The sequence below is a fragment of the Echinops telfairi genome, unplaced genomic scaffold (genome assembly GCF_000313985.2).
Source record: "Echinops telfairi isolate 266 unplaced genomic scaffold, ASM31398v2 ScPeMD7_7467;HRSCAF=8505_1, whole genome shotgun sequence".
NCBI classification, from domain to species: Eukaryota; Metazoa; Chordata; class Mammalia; order Afrosoricida; family Tenrecidae; genus Echinops; species Echinops telfairi.
Window position 1 is genome coordinate 24135712 of NW_022111368.1, and position 20625 is coordinate 24156336.

General features: G+C 47.6%; 1 protein-coding gene across 1 annotated transcript in view; it reads right to left on the reverse strand.

Annotated features, from left to right (window-relative positions):
* Positions 1–20625, reverse strand: part of NPAS2 (neuronal PAS domain protein 2) — a 103156-nt gene that overhangs the window by 63151 nt on the left and 19380 nt on the right. The window contains 2 exon segments of the mRNA XM_045283824.1: positions 5273–5391; positions 16930–17078. Of these exon segments, the coding sequence (XP_045139759.1) occupies positions 5273–5391; positions 16930–17078 (268 nt within the window).

Genomic DNA, 20625 nt, shown 5'->3' on the forward strand with positions numbered 1-20625 from the left:
GCACAGAATTCGTCAGGCCTGGGCAGACGGAAGGCAGATGCACAAAACGGCTCCATGAAAAAGATTCCCCAAAAGGGAGCCCTGGTGGCGTGCTGGTTATGCACTGAGCTGCCAACTACAAGGTTGGCAGTTCAAGACCACTAGCAACTTCTTGGGAGAAAGAGGAGGCTGTCTATTCTCGTAAAGAGTTTTGGTCTCGGTAACCCACAGGGGCATCTCTAGCCTCTATGAGTCAGAATTAACTCAATGTCATTGAGTGAGTGATTGGATGAGAGAGTAAGAGCGAGTGACCGATTGGTATCATAAAACAGAGTTCTGGCATGGAAATTACACAAGTGTCTTCATGACACATCCACTATCAAGTCGAATGAGAAATACCATTGCCATTGGGTTGATTCTGGCTCTGCCGTGTCCCTGTGGGTTTTGGAGACTAGGAGAGTAGAGAACTCATCTTCCTCCCTGGGGGCTTCGAACTGCTGATCTTGCAGAGAGCAGTCTGACGTGCAACCACTCCATCACCAGGGCTCCCTTCAGAAATACCACCCCTGTCACTAAAAGGTGTCAGCAATAGCTCACGTCCTGTCTCCCTGTCCCCGAGATCACATCGAGTCCAACACCAAGCATTTAACTGAAATAGAGCTGGCCGATTAGCTAACACAGATCTCTGCCTACATCCATGCCGATGAAAGAAACTTCTTCTAAAGAACTTCCAAATTATTCCACAGAAGTAAAAATAAATAACTAAAATAAACAGAGGGGGTAGATATTGTGTAATTCAACTGGATCCATAAGCATTTCGGAATGTCTGCAATAGTCCTTTGCAAATACTTTCCTGAAAATACTGCTATTTACTCTTTTTTTTTTTACTCAATTTACTTTTGCAGTCAATACTCAGAAGTCTTTACTAAGCACCTGCAATAAGCTAGGTACATGGGCTCTAGGTGCTCGCAGTACTCAGGCGTTAGCTATCTAATTCTCGTAATACACTCTAATTCCCCGGCCACATCTGAAAGTTGATGTCCAAAGTGCACGCAACATAAACCAGCAGAGCGTGGGCTTGAACTAGCAACGGCTGCACACACAAGAGGAGACTGAAGAACACACAGCCCATCTCAGCAGAATGTGAAACTCCAAGGGCATAACCTGCTTCCAGGGCAATGGTCAGGGTCACTATCTTCGAACCCTGAGACTTCTTCTGCTTTGTGTGCATGTGTGTGCAGGGGGTGGGGAAAGCTCTCGAAGAATATTGTCTGCTCTCCCCCAGATCCTTAAGGTGTTACGTACAATCTGCACAGGCCAACGGGCCCACATTGTTTCAGCCTAGAAGCCCGTGTGCCTGTGGCTGCCCGCACTTCCTCGGGTGTCAGAGGCTGCCCACTCTGTGTGAGGAGGACGGGTTTGGAAAGTGCCAGGGTGGAGAGAATTCTCTCTCCTGGGAAAACCACCTGAGTTAGTTAATTGTGCCAGCCTGGCCGATAATCACATGTGAGGCTAATTGAAAGGCAGAGGGATAAATGGGTGGTGAGCCTCGCCTTTCTAGTTCTCGGGTCTCTTGCTTTGTGATGGTTGCACCGGGTGCAGCTTGCCTTAGCAGTTCCCTGCTTCAGCTTGCAAAATTGACTTCCTACAAGATATCCCCAAGGAGAAGCCACATGGACCTATCCCGATGCAGCCCTGGGTGCTGTAGCAGCCGTGTGGAGACCCCTGCTAGTGCTGAGATGCTTATTCGTTTACTGACTCAGCTTTCCTCCTGCAGTCGGCATCATTGCCTCTGTTTTGTGAGGTGGAGGACTTTGTGGACTGGTGTTGGGTTAATGGGTTAATGTTGGACTTGTGGGCTTGGGCAGCATTGGGTTGGGATGTTTTCGTGATGCACATTTTCTTTACATAAAACTCTCTTATACATGAGTCGCTGTGGATTTGTTTCTCCAAAGTACCTAGACTAATACACCACCCCTGGGCTCACTTCTTATTTCACACTGGCATAGGAGGGGGCTTCAGAAAGTTCATGGAATAATTTCTTTCTCTTTTAACTTCCATTTGTCCACAAGCTTTTCGAAGGAGCCCTGGAGGTGGACTGGGGTCCATATGGGGTTGTTAACTTTAAATTCATCAGTTCGAACCTCCCAGCCACTCCGCAGTAGAAAGACGAGGCATTCTGCTCCCATAACGATGGAAAACCTCGGGGGGCCACAGGGCTGTTCTACTCTGCCACATGCAGTCTCTTTGAGAAGGAGTCGACTCGGTGGCAGCATGCTTGGGTGATTTTTCGATGTACCGAAAGATTTGAGATGAAAAAATCTCTTACAATATCAGCAGCACAGAGGTGGGAAAGCTTAGGTCAGAGTTATGGGACATGACGAACCAAGAGGCACAGCCTGGTGCCTCTCATTGCTTTTTTCCCTCAAGGGGTTTTCTAAATTCTTTTTTCAAGTCAGATTTGCAAGCCTCCTGGAGGTGAATTTTTTTTCTAGGGCGTGGGGGGGATGACGCCAGCACTGTTGGTGATGCCAGCTGAACTTTTCTGGAAAAGGCAGATCGGAAGGCTGGGGAAAGGAGGAGTGATACAAATGATCTTCTCTTAGGCGGAGCCCGAGCCCCTCCTGGAGTCTTCAAGCCAGTGGGTGTTCCAAAGCGCAAAGTATTTATAGATGGAAGATAACTTTTCATCAGCTCATTGGCATTTTACATCAAATGCATAAGAGCGGCCCTGAATCACTGCTTTGGGAACACTTGCTACGGTTTTAGAAGTCGCTCCTCGAGCACCATTGGAGAACGCATCGAGACAATGAGATTTCAAAGTGATGTGGCTGTCTGCCTGTAGAAAGGGGACTTCCAGGGGGCTTCAGGGACACCACCCAAACAGGGCAGCCTTGCCCCAAACTTTGGGCTAAGGGAAACGATTGCTGTGGCTTTCCTGAATACAGTTCAGAACCACCACATACTCCCTCGCCTCTGGACTGGAAGAACTTTCTCTCTTTGGGATCTACATGTTCACATGTTTGCGGTGGTAATTTCCACCAGCTGCTGGGGGGCTGTCGGTATCTTACCAGGTGGGCTGGTCCAAAACGAAGTCACTTTTGTTCTTTTATGTCGTCCTAGAGACTGGCTTGGTGCCTCTGGGGAAAGGAGACGGAGGGATTTGCACCTAACAGGCACCAGGTATTTCCCTGGGGCACCATAGGCTCTCTACTCATTAAAAAGAGGAACATCGGGTTTGTCAAGGCAGAGCATCTGGATTCCTCATGTTCTATACACGCGCCCCTACCCCCACCTCTCAATAAACAGTGTAGAGGCAGCTGGCACAGCACACACGTGAGATGAAGCTCTAGAATGGGCAGTAAGGGCATGGCCCAGGTGATGGGGAGCCACACCGGAGCCATGCCAGAAGGGAGCGCTAGTTACGCATAGCTGGTCTGTGTCTACCGAAGCACAATATTGGGATAGAAACCTAAAATCCAAAACGTCACACTCGCTGTCATGGAGTCGAGGCTGATTCATAGCGACCCCACAGGACAGGGTGGAACTGCCCTGTGGGTTTCTGAGACTGTAACTCTTTACAGGAATAGAAAGCCCCATCTTTCTCCTAGGCCTAATACAGTCAGAGATAACTCAAAAGCACTAATTGGTGGATTTCTCATGTAACTTCCAAAGCTTCTAGTCATGTAGAAGACCCAGTTAGCTATGTAGGCTAATTTCCTATCCAATTTATTCATCTGGTGTAAGGCCCTTCCCATAGGTTTTGAGGACTTGATCCTGGGAGCTTGGAAAAGTGCACGATGCATACAGACCTACCCTATCTATCCATACAAACCCCAAACAATCTTTTTCTAGAAGCTTCGGTCCTTTAAATCTTCGTGCTGACTTCCAGCCCAAATAGTTATCTATTTTTACCTTTATAGGACTTAATTCCTTAACACATTTTTGGGGGGAGAAAAGTTAAATCCCCTTATTATTATTATATATGTGCAATTGTTCCCAAGTTCTATAAGTAAGTAGTACTTTAACATTTTTGATACTTTTAGACTGACTCACAGGTGGGAAAAAAGTACTTCTTCTAACCAACTATTCCAAAGGCTGGATGTTGTAAGGTTATATATGCTTTCCCCCCAAAAATTAAAAGATAAAATGATTTACAGAAAGTAGCAAAATGATGCATTAACTCAATATTGTATTTCACAAGCAGCTCTAAATTTAACACTTAAACACACTGCTTCTGGAGAAGGTTCTGTATTTTCTTTAAATATAGTTCACATGTAGATTTAAGCATCTTCCATCTTATGCAAGTGCTCAGTAATGTTTGGATACTTCATAATATTTGGACATCTTCACTCTGGCATTTTCTTACACATCTTCTTTCTGTTTTCCACTTAGTTAGCCGATGTAAATGGAAGTTTCAAAACTCCACACTCACTGCCATCGAGTCAGTACTCACTCATGGTGACCCTAGAGTGAGTTTTCAAGACCATAACTGCTCACGGGAGTAGAAACCCCCACTTGTCTCCCGAGGAGCTGCTGGTGGTTCTGAACTGCCGACCTTGCAGCTTTCAGCCCACTACGCCAGCATAAAGGCACTGATGACTAGATATAGAAAGAGAAGAACTATGGAAGTGGGACCATGAATAAGAGGGGAACCTGTCAGGGGAGGCAAGCGCAAATAGTTCCCACTACCAGAGAAGGACACGAGAGCCTGGCGGTGAAGTGGTTATGCACTGGGCAGGGATCTGCAAGGTGAAACCACGCAGCTCCGCAGGAAAAAGAGGGGCTTTCTACTCCCCCAAAGAATGTCATTCTCAGAAACTCACAGGGACAGTTCTAGCCTGTCCTACAGGGTTGCTATGAATCAGAGTTGATTCGGTGGTAGTGAGTGGCATATATATATATATACATATATATATATGATATATATGTATATATATACATACATATAAATTATTGCATTCCAGAGAAGTGCAGGGTGATGTAATCTTTCTTTCCTCCTTCCTCCTGCTCCAGGTGCCTCCCACTATACCCATCCCTTTTTGGCACTCCAATTCGGCAGCCTTTGGTTGAGAGAACAAGGCGGGCGCACTGTTCTCGCAGCGAGTGCACTGATATCAGGCCATTGTGTACAGTTTGGGGGGTTCTGCTTCTATTCCCCAACTCGGGAGCCTGGCCATCAGCACTGGCATGCAGAGCTCCCCTCTGTTGGGTATTTGTTTCAAGGCCTCTTTCCTGGGTCAAAAACTGTTGTTTACCCAGCACGGAGCCACTTTTTAATTGGCAAGGGAGCAAGTTGCCAATTCAAGTGCATGTTCACCTCCAACATCAGCTGGGTGAATTCTTCATTACTGAGGAAGGAAGGCTTCCAGTCCTGCTGGATGTCACAGCTTTCCGTTTGCGCTGAGACTTCTGGAAAAAAACAAAAACAAAAAATAAGCTTTTATTCTCAGTGGTCTCTAGGACCTGGAATGAACAAACGAAGTGCATGCTGTGTCGATGTAATCTTATGTAACCTTCTGGGCTTCTCATGGAAGAAGCGCTGGAAAGCAGTACAGTCGGCCACGTTCCCCAGGACTGGGAAGTGAGGCCGGAAAGTGCTGAAAACACACCACTTGATGTTCTCACACCCCTCTAATGAGGCTCCCGGAGGGAGAGAACCAACCCCACCCTCTGCACGGATGCCATCCTTGCCACTTGCAGGTGGGACAATGCCCTTGAGTTTCTGCATGACAAAACTGCATCACCAGCCCATCGGAGTCAGGCCGCTGTCACTTACCAAGGCAGCAGAAACAAGACTGGGGTGGCGGCACACCTTTTCCAACCACTGCTTTGTGACCCAGGCGAAGGGAAGCACCTTACAAATCCCAGATGTTTGGCCCAGGGATGGTGAATGATGGGTCATAATTCCAGAAGCATCCCAGGCTTATGGTACATGCTTATTCCCCGCCCCCACCCCCCCAGCATTTCCAGGTACTGAAGTAGAATGTGCTGTACAAATATACATTAACTTAGTTGCTCTGGGGAGGCCCTGGGTAGTGAAAATGATCTACGTGCTCAGGTGATCACTGCAAGGTTGGAAGTTGGACTTGATCCAGAGGTGCCTCAACAGAAAGGGTGGTGGCCTACTTCTGAAAAAAATCAGTCATTGAAAACCCTACAGAGAGTAGCTCCACTCTGACAGGTCACGCATGGGGGTCCCCATGAACAGGAATCAACTTGTGTGTTTGTTTCTAAGGCCAGAACTTAAATCTATTTATATATATATATAATTTATTTGGAGGGCGTGGGTGGTGGTAGTCTGTAGCCTACGTGATTCACAAAGCTACTTTGCACTAAAGGCATTCTTCGTGTTTGTAAATTTCAATAATTTTTGGCTCACACGGGACTCCTTACAAACTCATGTTCTTTTGTAGTCTTAAAAGGATGTTTTGTTCTATTGAGTCATCTTTGACAAAATGATTACAGGTAGAGCCAGTGTGATCTTGAGCTGTTTGTTTTCCCTTTATCTCACCTTCCACCCTAATCCAACATTCTACTCCACTTTAGACAGCAAGACATCTCTACATTCTGCATGCTTGATGCTCGTCAAAACCTAAATGCCTGGGGTTTACACCCTAGAGAATACAGCCAACCTGTTCCACAGCGCCTCGGAGGATGCCAACGGTTCAGGCAGGTGATCTAGAAACTGTCAATGAGGAGGCACGATGGTGACCCTGTGTTTCTGGTCATCGCTCTTCGCATGGAGTCTGGGGAAGGCACCCAGCCATTCTGAGCTATTCATGAAGAGCGCTGATTAGACACCTCCACGCCTTCAATCACACACCATTCTCCCCAGTGCTCAGCTCTACGGGGGAAGGTGTCTTTCTTTGAGGTTTCAGGAGAACAAGTTGCCGCTGTTATTATACGAAATTGGATTTTTGTCTTTTGTGCTTTTAAAGCAGCACAAAAGAGCCGCTAATAGCTTGCAGTAACACAGCGAGAAATCCAGAGGAGGAAACGGGCCTGCCATTCAGTCAATGCACAGCACTGCGTGAGCAGCCACTAAGGAGAACCAGTGCGGAGGGAGCTCCCACGATGCATGTGGGGAGGGGGGCACGCCATGCTGTCAGGGGGCACATGTGGAGAAAGGCATCCTGGGAAACAGAGGCGGCCACAGTTCATTCTGGAAGGTCAGCTGAGGCGAGGGGAATGGGGTTGAAACTCCTAAGCGCCTCAGTTTGCCCATTTGGAAAAGACAGAGTCTGCAGGTGAAATCGATCATTCACACTCTCCTTGTTGACACCCTCACTCTTCTGCAGAATTCCTGTTGCCCGCTGGGGTCAAACTATAGATTATCTGTTAGTTCAGGGAGAGATGCTTTTTTTTTTCCCCCTGCAGCTGGACAATAACTTCACTTAGATGGAAGCTGATTCAACTTAACGCGAACGGGCAAATGGAAGACCGATTTCTTTCAGAACGCGATCTCTAAGATAATGCTGCAAGACCCGATGCTTGTTAAACCAGCAACATAATAATACAGAAAGAGGCTGTTAAGTTCACTTCGTATTTAAATGAATTGATTATACGCCTTGAAAGCTAAGGCTCAATTCATAACATGTGAAAAAACACACATCACGTAGGTGTCTGACAGCAGGTAAGGAGAAGGCAGACTGGGCGGCAGTCAATGGAGTGCTCAACCCGGTCTCCATTAGCACTGGCTGGGAACAATGCCATCGGTTACGGGTGGCCCGGCAGGGTGAGCAGATGTGGTCAACAAGTTTCCAAACAGTAAAGGAAACAGAACTACTTCACAGAGTCCCTTTTCACAGACATCCAACTGCAGTGTAAGCCGTTGCTGTGTTCCAGAAGGCTCCACCAGCGGCTCCTGGGGAGCCCGAACAAGGAGCAGTACGTTTGGGGGTGGATTTCGGCGAGGAGAAGCCAGAAAATGAGGCCACCATGCTATTGCTCGGCTGGGAGAATATGACCTTGTCCAACGGGGACATTTCTCAGGTACCCCCAGCCCACTATCCACCAGGGCCTCAAATGGGCTCTGTATCCGTTCAGCCACGGCTGCTGAAGTGAAGCTGCAACCAGGCCGAATCTGTGAGGTGCGGGTCGTACCAGCACACTCCCGGGAATGGAAACGTGTATGGGTTCCCTGCTGTGAGAAATGGAATCTTCCTCCTAGAAAACAAGGGTGGTGGCGTGTGCACTGCATAGCAACCAAGTCTCTGGACCAGGAGAGTCTGCAGCAGCCTGGCTGCACTCAGAGATGGCGACTGCTCAGGGGGCTTGGAGCGCCTGCCGCGCTCCACAGTCCTGGCAGTAATCCCGGGGCTCATCGAATCATGTCCTCACAGGGCTCGCTCTCGCTTCTGGGTCTTCCGCTCGCGCACTGAGGCCTCCACTGCCCCAGGCTGGTTATTGCTGGGCGCACTCACATTTTACAAAGTCAGGGGGTCAGCCATCCCCGAACTGGCTTCACTCTTGTTTGAAACATTGAGATGCAGGAAGGAGACACAGATATGTGATGTTTGGGAGAAAATGATATCCACGCAGGTTAAGATTCACACAGGATTAGGATAACATGAATATAATCGGTGGCATTTCACTCCACTCTATATAGGAAGAAGAGGGGCTGTGCGGCGCAGTGATTAAAGGGCTCCGTTGCTCACTGCCAAGGCCACGCAGGCCAGCCAGGCTCCGTAGAAGCAACGTTTGGATGAGTAAGGATGTGCCAGTCTCTACATCATGTAAGTGTTTGTCTCTCAGACACTGTTAACATTGAATTTCTCTACAGAAAAACATGGTCAGATCTTCATTTTGATTTGGATTGCTTCCAAGAGGCTAAGTATGACTCACTTCTTGGCCTTTTAGCTGCGATCAAGTGCAAAGAGAAGATGCATGCATTTCAGGATCAAGATTTACTTCCCAAGCTAAGAAAATAAAGATTACCAAGCAATCTTATGGAGGTAAAGGAGCAATAACGAGAATAACCACCTGTATCGAATCACCCTTTCGCAGTTATCATGCGTTATCCCTCTAACACGAAGGCAGAAAGCATGCCTGTTGTCATGGTCCTCATCCTAGACACACATTGGCACCTCCTGGGAAACTTTAAAAATAATAATACCCAGACCTTACCCAGTGGTGGGATGGTGAAAGGCTCTCTACCCTCATCATAAAAAGCCCTGCTTTGGACCGTCTGTCCATTCCTGTGGTGTAAGTACTCCCATCAGGGTCAATTTTCAGCTGCCAACTGGAAGCCAACAGGCTTGCCACGCTCCTGAAAATGTAACGCTCACCACGTGCAAGCTCAGATGACCTGGTTCCTACATACCACTGGAGTCCCACCCCTGGAGATTCTGCTGCATTGATCTGTGGCATGTGGCTCGGTGACACGTGTTTTCTCAAAGCTCCCCCAAGCAATCCTAATGGACAGCCAAGGCTGAGGGCCAAGAGTCTAAATGGACATACTAATGAACAGCCACCATGTAGTTACGCCATCAATAATGATAACAGTCTTTATCAAGCACCTCTTGGGAAGAAACAGCATGGAGTATTGCTTCAGCACCTGGGATCTGGAGACAGACTGCCGAGGTTTAGACTGCACATCTTCCTGGCTGGCTGGCCAGGTTGACTGGACTAAGCTCTCGGTGCCTCTGTCACCTCGGCTACAACATGGTAGTGACGTGAAGGGAGGCTGTGATGAGTTACAACAGCTAAAGCCCCTTGGGACAGTGTCGGGTCTGTGTTATTTTGCTGTTGTTGTCAGAGGCTGTCATCAACTCTTAGCGACCCCGTCACAGCAGGCTGATCACTGCCCAGTCCCATGCTATCCCCAGGACTGGTTGTGGATTGGACCACTGTGATGTAAGGGGTTTTCACTGGCTGGCTTTTAGAAGCAGATGCGCCTTTCTTCTTAGTTTCTTTTAGTCTAGAGCAGTGGTTCTCCACCTTCCTAATGTCGGGACCCTTTCATACAGTTCCTCACGTTGTGGTGACCCCCCAACCAGAACATTATTTTCATTGCTACTTCATCACTGTCATTTTGCTACTGTTATGAATCAGGTGACCCCTGTGAAAGGGTCGTTCGACCCCCAAAGGGGTCGTGACCCACAGGTTGAGAACTGCTGGTCTAGAGGCTCTGCTGAAACCTGCTGAGCAGCATAGGAACATGTAAGCGTCCACTGACAGATGGGCAGGGACTATGCCCTGAGGTGCACTGGCTGGAACTTGAACCCAGTTCCCACACGTGGAAGGTGAAAATGCTTCCACTGAACTACCAATACCTCGTGCCTGAATAATGCTGACCTTTGCTCTTCTCTCTCTCCCCGTGACACCTGGATCATAAGTAAGGGAAAGGTGGCTGCGTGGTCTTGTTTTTGTTGTGCTTTAACCTACATTTCGGTTCAACCACAATATGTTGCCCAAAAATCTGCCAAGAATTTCCTGCTTCCTTTTGATTACGGAATCACAGAGGCTGAGTGAGCCAGTGCAGTGGTCCCCGGGTACATTTAAGCGGGTTATGCAGAGAGGAAGCATCCGTCTTAGGGAAATAGCAAGCAGGAAGTAGGTCCTGGCAGGAGGAAGGGGCATGTCTGCTCCCTGATCCTTTGCAGACCCACATTTGACAGCTCTGCAGAGGACGGGCCCAGCATCCATGCCACACTGGTGAACTTGATCCCAGCTGTCCTATTTCACAGCTGTCCTGCTTCTCAGTGGCCCTGACCTAGTTTGAGCAATTTGCACAAAATATCATGGCCATCAAACTAACCTGCTATTTCACTTGGCTAACTTAGTACTTAGGAAACAGAACCACAGTCCTGAGCTGTATATATAACATCTGTTTGGGCAACATCCAACTTTGTATATATCCGTGTCCCATGAGGTTACAGAGGCTATCAGAGAACAGAGCGTAGTGAACACAATGGTTTTCCACATGCAACATGGGAATCTCGTGTCTCTTGCATACAAAGCTGCCAGGTGTGTAATGGTGCAGTACATATAGATAACCTATAGAACAGATGTCTTGATAGACTAGATGCTTATTTACTGGTTTCTGGGTGCTTGTCTGCTGCACTTTCTACTAAATGCCTTTATACTCGTGTATAAACCGAGTTTTCCAGCACATTTTAAAATGCAGTTTTTGTGATAAAATTAGGTACCTTGGCTGATAGTTGGGTCGGCATATACTCCAGTACATATGGTAGATTACCATATAATAATGGCTGCTTGAACTCATCACAGCAACGTGCAGTCTTGGGCCTGGCACATCTCTTGAGTGTTGTTGCATTACCTCTGTTAAAATTCTTTGGAAAATATTACCGTGAAGTTTTTCGTGGCTCCCAGGGCTAGTGGCAACAGCAGCAAGAGGCAAAGGAGATGTATCGATTTGGGAGTGAGACACAGTGACTTTAGGCCTGTTGCGCATGATGAGCACAGTGCTCCTCAAAACCAGAGACACTTCTAGACCAGCGGCAAGTGACAAGGAGAAGAAAAGATGAGCCCTCTATCCGATATGGAGAACTCGCCGATGGCTCGGGTTGAAGGTTCGATACAAAAGCACACTGACAATCACTGCTCAGGAACACAGCGTTTCCAAAATGCTTACAGAAAAAGCAGGACCAGATAACGAGACAGTGTTTGCACAACATCAAAATCACATAAGGTCACGGGGGCGCCCGGCGACGCACGCAGGCGTGGGCTCTCATTAGGTTACTGGGTCACCTCAATAACGCTGCCGCACTTTCCTACAACCCCACCGAGCTGTCCTTTCTTGACTTTTCACCAAAGCAATGAACGTGTTCTTGACTTGACTCTGAGCAGCTTGGGTGGGATGAGAAGGAGAGCAGGAGAGAATATTCCTGTCACATTTGAAACAGGCATCTACACTTACCAAAGGAATGATAGAACGAAACATTTAGATGTCCCAGCCAGGCCCTCTGCCATGGAATCCGCTTGTCGGGGACGAGAAGCCATCAGCGAAGGCACAGAGGACCTGTCATTATTTCCTCAATAATGCTGACACTTCTGACCTTATTGGGTTTGGTGCCATGGCTAAGGCAAAAAAGAACTCTGCCTTTCCTGATTGTTAATAGTTCCTAAACTCCTTTAGATATTCTGATTGTTGGGGTGTCACCGGCAGGGGTGTGGCAGGGAGGGTGTGGCCAGTGTTAAGCAGTCAGAGGCTGAAACATACAAGCAATGGTGAGGATGGCTCAGGACCAGGTGGTGCCCATGGGGCGATCCATGGGCTTGTAAGGAGTTGAAGCACAAGCAGCTGGTCATTGTCATCTAGTGCTGCACGAACAGAAACACTGCCAAGTGTGAAGTTTAACAGGCGGTACTTCTCTTTTCTGCTCTGAAGGCCAGAAGTCTGAATTCAGAGCCAGATCTAGGACGCTTATTCCGTCTCTGTTGGGCCTGAAGGAAGGTGGGGTCTCTTGAGCTTTGGCTTCTTAGTTCCTGACAGATCTCCATCTCCATCTCTCTCTGTCTCTCGTTGCTTGTTTTTTGTTTTGCAGGCTTGTTTTAATCACCCCCACCCCAACCCCCGGAAAACATCCTACTAATCCTCCCTCATTGACACAACTCAATCCCTTAAATTGCCCTTGGCACCCCCAAGAATTTATGCTCTTGCCAAGTGCCAACATCTTCAGCCCAGCCCATTCCTCCCCCCGCCCCCCCCAGTCTAAAGTCAACTCCAAGTTCACATTTTTCCTCCTCTGAATCATCTCAATCAAATATGGGTGAGATTTTAGTAGTGGTCCTTCCATCCTGGGGAGGAATTGCTCTTCATCTGTGAACAGGTGAAATCTAGAAAGGAAGTTATCTGTTTCCATAGTACCATGGTGGAACAGGCACAAGGTGGACATTTCCATTACAAATGGGAGACATTGGAAGGAAAGAAGGAGTAACAGGTACCGAGCAAGTCCAACACCCATCACAAACCACATTAGCTCCCAGGGCTTGAAAGTAATCTTGTCTTCTCTCGGACAATCTAGGCAGTAGCCCTGCTCACCAGACTAGGGGTTAGCCATGCTGTCTGGATTCCGAGTGGAGGCTTCTTGGCCCCTGGGCTTCAGCCCTGCCTTCTAGACCCTTGGGGAAGGCAATGCTGCGGCTTTGGATTTGGGTGGGTCCATCAGAGTGCTGACCCTGTGCCCTCAGCCCCAGCAGGCCCTGTTCTTCTGCCCATTGGCATGGCAGCCCATCCTTCATTTTGGGGTAGGAGTCCCACCCCCCAGCACACTTTCACAACAGCTCCAAACTCAGGGACTGAGTTGGTGAAGGGCTGACTCTTTGAAACCTAGAAGGCGGTGGCCCTGCCATTTGCAATTCTGATGGGCAGAGCCTCGCCCTTTGAAAGTGAGAAAGCCCTGCTTCCTGCTTTCCTTCCAGCAGTTCTGGTGACTCTGCGTGTGCTTCATGGATTGTCCTTTTCGCTTCCGTTTTCACTTTGCACAGTTCATTCTGAAATCCAACCCCTTTCTCTTGCATTTTTCTGTAACTGGCAGGGAGGAGCCATCCAGTCCCTTTAAGATCCTGCTCAGAAAGCTCATCAGCAGATAAAGCCAAGTTCAATGATCACAAGTCTTACCTCCCACCATACATTTGAGCACAATTCGGACAAATTCTTTGCCACTGCATAAAAAGGATCACCCTTCTTCCATGATCGAATCACATGCCCACCGTTTTATTTTAAAGCCTCACCAGAAGCACATTTAATGTCCACGTTCCAGCAACAGCTATTGGTGGTGACATACAGACAAGGGGCCTTCAGAAAGTTTGTGGGAAAATGTCATTATCTTATACTCCAAGTTTCTATGAATTTTAGGAAGCCCCCTTGTCTTTTCAAAGATAGTGAGATTTTTCTATAGCTCTCCTCACTTTTTTTAACGTTCTCACCAGAATTGCCATTGGCACCTAAAATTCTACCAACAGTCTCTTCAAGGCAATCTGGGCATTTACTGTTGTTATTAGGTGCCGTCCAGTTGGCTCTGGGTCTTGTGCCATCCTCCCGATTGTTAGATTTGGGCCCTTGTGGCAGTGCTGCGGCAGCCCATCTTGCTGACCCCCTTCCTCTCTCGCACGGCCACTCTGCTCTACTAAGCACTTATCCAGGGTTAAACTCTCCTAATAACCTGTCCAAAGAACGTGAGATGACGTCTGCTCATCTTGAAGCGCATTTGGACTGTACTTCTTCCAAGCTAGACCTGCTTGTTCATCGTGCAGTTCATGGTACTTTCTATATTCTTTGAGAGCACCTTCATTCAAAAGCTGATTTTTGAATTGATTCTTCTTAAATCTTCCTTATCCAATGTCCAACTTTCACAAGCATACGAGGCAACTGAAAATACCACAACTTGGACCAGGCACACCTTACTCCTCAAAGTAACGTCTTTGCTTTACAACACTTTAAAGAGATCTTGTGCAGCAGATTTCCCCCCAGATTTACTCTCTTAACTGCTGTTTCCATGAGCAGTGACTGTGGACCCAAGCGAGACAAAGTCTTTGACAACTTCGATCTTTTCTCCATTTATCGTGATGTTACCTGCTGCTCCTTGTGAGAATTTTGGTTTTCTTTACATTGAGTTATAATCCATAGTGAAGGCTGCAAGCCTTGATCTACATCAGCAGGGCTTCAAGTTCTCCTCACTTTCAGCAAGTAAGGCTGAGGGGTTTATGACTAGGCATCTTGAAACTGTTCCTGTCTCTAGCGATCACCCAATTCTGAAACCACGTCCTCGTTTTAGGTGTCAGCTGGAGCAGCACTCGTTTCCAGTCCAAATCCTGCCTTCCTTATCTAGTGCTGCTCCAACAGAAATCCCGTAAGTGGATGTCTTTCATGACAAATGGGGATTTGTTTTCTCAGCTAGACGCCTGAGTGTCAGCTCAAGGACACAGCTTCTTCCTGCGGGTTCAGGGGGAATGAACTCGGCTCAGAGATCTCTAGGTGTCTTGGTATCTCTTTCACCCCATCTCTCAGCCCACTTGCTTCATTCTCCTTCTCTATCGCATGAGAGAATGACTCAAGATAGACTGTACATGATTTCTGTCTCATTAACAAACCAAAGACAGCCTCCGCCCAGTGGGGTTATAACCACAGGCTGAGAGTTTAGGATTTATAGTACACCTTTTTGAGGGGACATAATTGATACCACAGTACAACCAAAGGTTTAAAAAAAGGTAGACTGGACTTCATCCAAGTGAAAAACTTCTGCATCCTATGAAACAAATCATTTAGACACTGAAAGGATAACTCACAGAATAGGAGAAAATGTATGCGAATTACATATCAGTAAGGATCTACAGTCTAGATAGAATATAAAGAATCTTATAATTCAACCAAAAGACAAATAGCCCAGCTTTAAAGTGGCCAAAGCATCTGTCTAGACACCTCTTTAAAGAAAATACCCAAATGACCAATAAGTACCGAGGATGCTCCACGGTCATCAGTCACTACAGAAATACAAATGAGTAAGCACAGTGAATTATCACTTCACACCCACTAAGGTGGCTACAATTAAAAGGCAGGAAGAGGATGGGAACGGGGTAAAGGGGGGAGGCAATAACAAATTTGGCAAGAATGTTTTGTTGGTGGGAATATGAAATAGCACAGCTGCAGTGGAAAAATCTGGCAGTTCCTCAAAAAGTTGAACATGGAGTTACCAAATGACCTAACAATTCTATTCCTCAGTCTGTACAGGCAGCCCCGGGGTTACGAATGAGATCCGTTCCCAAGTATGTCTTTGAATCAAATTGGCAAATATTTAGATTTAAGTGCAAAGAAAGCCCTGAAGCTTTTCCCAGTGATCTGAAAGCTGTGCTTGCAGTCAGTGAAGGGGATGGCGATGCATGTACTCCGATGCATGTACTCCGAGTCGGAGTGGAGTCAATTGCTTCGAAGGGAGGGAAAACTGACTTCACATCGAACAGGCCAGAACAAATCGTCAATAGCTGGGAGCTCACACTCCAGGGACTTACAAGTACACATGGTCCTCAGGAACCATATGCTCAAACAAAACCGCATACACATGTATTCACATTCATGTTATTCATAATAGCTCAATGCGGAAGCAGAGCAACTGTCCATCAAGCGTGGTCTATCAGTGGAATATTAGTCTGCCATAAAAATGAAAAGGGATGGATGGCCGTTACCAGGTGGATGCTGAGTAAAAAGGAAAACACAAAAGGCCTGACATTATATGATTCATTTGTATGAAATGTCCTAAACGGGCAAACGCATAGAGACAGAAAGAGATGAGTGGTTGCCAAGAGCTTGAGTGAAAGGGGGAGACAGGAGCGGCCGTTGATGGGCCTGGGTCTCCTTCTCAGGGGTGATGAACTGAAACAGGGAAGGGGGTGGTTGTGCACCCTGGGAATATAACCGGAAACCACTGAATAGTACTTTTCAAAACGGGGAATTGGAGGGTGTGTGAATTATATCTCGATGAAGAGAAAGAAGCTGGCATTCAGCAGATAACTCATCTGCAATTACTCTTATTTGTCATGGTGTAGTGTAGCCGCCTAAAGACTTTAGGGGCAGGGAAGCAAAGAAGGATGGCGAAACCAGGACAGGTGGCCCCCGTGGAAAATAAGACTTGGCATTACATCTTTTCGGGGCCGAGTGGCAAAAATAAAGAAAGCTTCCTCCAGACATGTTAAATGAAGAAGTTCCCAATATTAAGACCACCCTGCTGGGGCTGGGTGCTCACCTCCAGCTTGTAAAGCAAATTGAGAGGTGACTGTCCTGCCTGAAACCTGCTGCAGGTGGGGCTGAGGGAGAGAGAGAGAGAGGTGGTGGGTGGGGGTGGTGGGCGGTGCCTTTGCAACAGGAAGCCTGTGGCTGGTGTGACTGGCCACGGCCGGGAGAGAGAAGGAATTTGAACACTGGTAGGTGAAATCATCACAGAAGGATAGGGCAGGGCTGGAGGACAACCAGAGAAGCACATCCTTTACCGTTGTGTTTCTGCAAAAATCCAATGACCTTTTCCAGCACGGTGGTTTTGTCCATTTTCCGCATGTTGCCAGGGAGCATGGAGCTAAGCTCTTTGATGAGGACATTGAACTGGTCCCGACGCTTCTTCTCAGATTTGTTTCGAGAAGCTCTGTAAACACAAAGCCCACAGGTTACCGGAACAGCCCACGGGCCACGGGCCTCGTGATGAAACTGAGAGCCTTCTTTTGAATCAGTGTGTTCTGTGGGGATCCTGGGTCAACACGCTTTCAGGGGTGGGGGACACGAACTAGCCTCTCTCAGAGCTGAGTGATGGGGCAGACATGCGTGTTGCTAGACTCTCTTGGCCACCAAGAGAGACAGCATTCATGACACGTCAGTTCTGAGTCCGATGCAAATGCATACACAGAACAGCGCCATCGCACACGCTGCTTACACTGACGTCATGGATTTTTTTTTTTTTTTTTTGCCTTCTGACAGCAAATGACTTGCTGTTTATAAAGATTGTGGCCATCCGGGGGGTTCATTTTGAGACCCCCATCTTTGGCTAATGGTGGAACCAAACAATGTCCTCCCCAACCCAGTGCACCCCAGCCTGGTGCTAAGTTAAAAAAGGGGAGTAGGTGTTCCGAGTGTCCAGCAAAGAGCTGGTGCCACTAAGACCCTGTGTCCTGGCCACTGCTCACCATCCAGTTGGTGAGACAAGGCGTGTCTGCCATGGGACAGAGCACATGCCGGTCCCAACAAAGGGTCAATATCTGGCGGGTGCTGTGTGTAGCCAAATCCTTTTTCCCAAAGGCAGCCCAGATCGAGCATGTATGGAAACTGAACAAGACATGCACGGTGCAGGAAGCATCCATTTCCTCAGAGAAAGTCCAGCGGCGGCACTGCTGCTCCAGGGACCCTGGCTCTTTGTGAACTCACACAGGCACTGAGGCTGCCCGGGAGCAGGGCTGGGAGAGCTGGCCCCCCTCTCCCGGGCTCGAGAAAGTCCATTCACTGAGAGGACACATGTCAAGGCTGTGCGGCCCAGCAAATCTGTCCACTGACCCAGGCACTCCTGGGTCCCGGGATCAAGGTTTCTGGAAAAGCTAACCAGTTGTTATGCGCTACCAGCCAATGTGGGATCAAGACTAGGGGGAATTGGTGGTTTCTGACCACTCTGAGTTTCCATGAGAGGAATTTGCCTTCCCTGGGAGAGGTAGCTGGACCTATCCATACCTATAGGCATCAGTATCATTAAAGAGTTTACTTCCCAAGCAGCCCTTGGGAGCACATGGACTTCTAGATCTTCCTGCACAGTTGCCATGTTGGATAGTCACAATCATTCTGTTTGCTTTTGCCTCATTACACCCCCAAAGCCAAGCCTGTTTCCGTGGACTCAATTCCCAACTCACAGTGACCTGTAGGAGAGGAGAGAGCCAAGCCCCAGGGGTTCCAGCGCTACAGACCATAGATTCCCAAACTTACTCGGCCCACAGCTCCCTTTGCAGGAAGAAAACAAATTACTCAGCACCCCCTGGCAATGAAAACAACAACTTCTATACTACAGTCCACAACCCAGGATAAAGTATAGGCACCTGCTTTTGCAGCCCCCCTCCAATCCTTCCAGTGTGCCCCCTGGGGGCAGATTCACCCACTTTGTACAGCCCTGATGTAGACTTTACAAAGCCAACTGTAGATGAAGACGCTGTCTAACATCTTTCTCCCAGGGAGAGGCTGGTGGGTTTGAACCACTGACCATTCCCTTGGTAGCCGAGCACTTCACCACGGTGCCACTGGGGCTCCTCAGTACACATACTCGGACGTTATTTCAAAACACAAAATGACAACTCCTTTTACACTGATGATATATCTTCTATTACACGGCTTCCTGCTAACATCTGGGGCAATTCTTCAAATCTCCTCTAAAATTCAAGGCTACCCGCCCTGCTACCGCGCCCCCCCACCCCCGCCCCCCACTATACCTTTCCCTCGCTCTTCGCTTTTGATAGGACTTGAAATCCTATGGGAATTCTACAAAGGCCTCTCAGTTCTAGCCAAGTAACTAGGTTCACATGCACTCTCCCAACCAAGGGCTGATTGCAGGTACAGGAACAAGATGCTGAAGTGCCTTTTTGCTAGTCCAGGGTAAAAAATCATAGTGTTCAAACACATGGAAGAGAAGAAAGGAACCTTTTAACTTTCTGAGAGACTGTCTATGCATTATAAGTAAAATTTTGGCCTAGTTTTAAAGAGTGACATGCAACCTCCTTAGCCCAAAAAAGCTCTGTTCCTGTCCTAGTTTGCCCATTATGAATTATTTGTGAGCTGATAACACCCAGCTCATTATAACTCTGTTCTCTTCTTCAATGGGCGTAATGACTACAAACATCGCCTGGCAGAAAGTACGGTGGAGACTTATATCATTAGCACAGAAACACAAGCTCAGTTCTGTTTGGGCTCCGCCAGGGTCATATTCTAACGGCCAGTGGAAACTGGTCAACGCGAGTTGCATTTGCAGCTCTGAGGCATGGCAAAGAACACAAGCCTGGCGTGACCTTATCGCTAGGCTCCGGGATGACACCCCCCACGGCACTTGGACACCCATTTGAAAGGCACTTAAACAATCAGATGCAGGGCTTTTGTTTCTTTATTTGAATACAGATCTATTACGGGAGTTAAAACCAGTTGTCACCCATTTGATTCAGACTCATGGTGGCCCCATAAGTTTCAGGGGACCACTTTGCTCCATGGGGTTTTTAATAGGGGAAGGGGGGGGGGCTTTGGAAGTACACCGCTTGGCCTTCCTTTCAAGGTGCTTAGGAATCTGAGTGAAACTGACCCACCAACATTTGAGTTAACAGCCAAGCCCTTAATTATTTGTGCTACTCGGGGGCTCTGATAAAGGTATTACTTCTGTTCAATAACATTCATCCATAAGTGTCTGTTTTGCGGGGGTAGTGGTTAGGGGGTGCTATTGGTGTAACCACTTCTAAAGTCAACATATACAAAAGTCCCCTTACCCTAAAGTGTCTCTTTGCTGCTGATCCAACTCCCAAACCGCCCCCATGGCCACAGCCAACCACTGTACTCTAAGCTCCTGTCAGTATGGTTAGACCTTCTTTAGAAGTTAATCCAAATGTCATCAGATGGCAGATAGCCTTTGACCAACGCTTAGCATAAAATTCTTGAGATTCATCATATTGTTGTAGATATCTTTATCACGTCAGACCGTTTTACTGCTGAGTAAGCATTCTACTGTAATACCGTACAATAATTTGTTTATCCTTTTACCAGTTAAGGGACACTGGGGCTGTTTCCAGTCTGGGGTTATTAAAAATGACCCTGTCCTCAGATTTTCTACATGTCTTTTTTAGACACATGCCAGCAGTTCTCTTGGATAAACAAATGCACAGGAGGAACTGTGGGGGGAAGACACTGTCTACTGTCCACAAAGGGGCTGGCCATTCCCACAGTCTCCCCGCAACGGGGCTCCAGACGCTTCACATCCTTGCCAGTTTGCAGCAATACCAGCCTCTACCCTTTCGCCATTGTTGGACATGTGCAGGGTTATCTCATTATAATTTTAATTTGTCCTTTTCTGATAATTAACATTATTGAGCACCAATGACCATTCATATGTCTTCACTTGTGAAGTGTCTGTTCACACCTTCTGCCCATTTTCAACTGGGTCCTTTGTCTTATTGAGTTAGAGA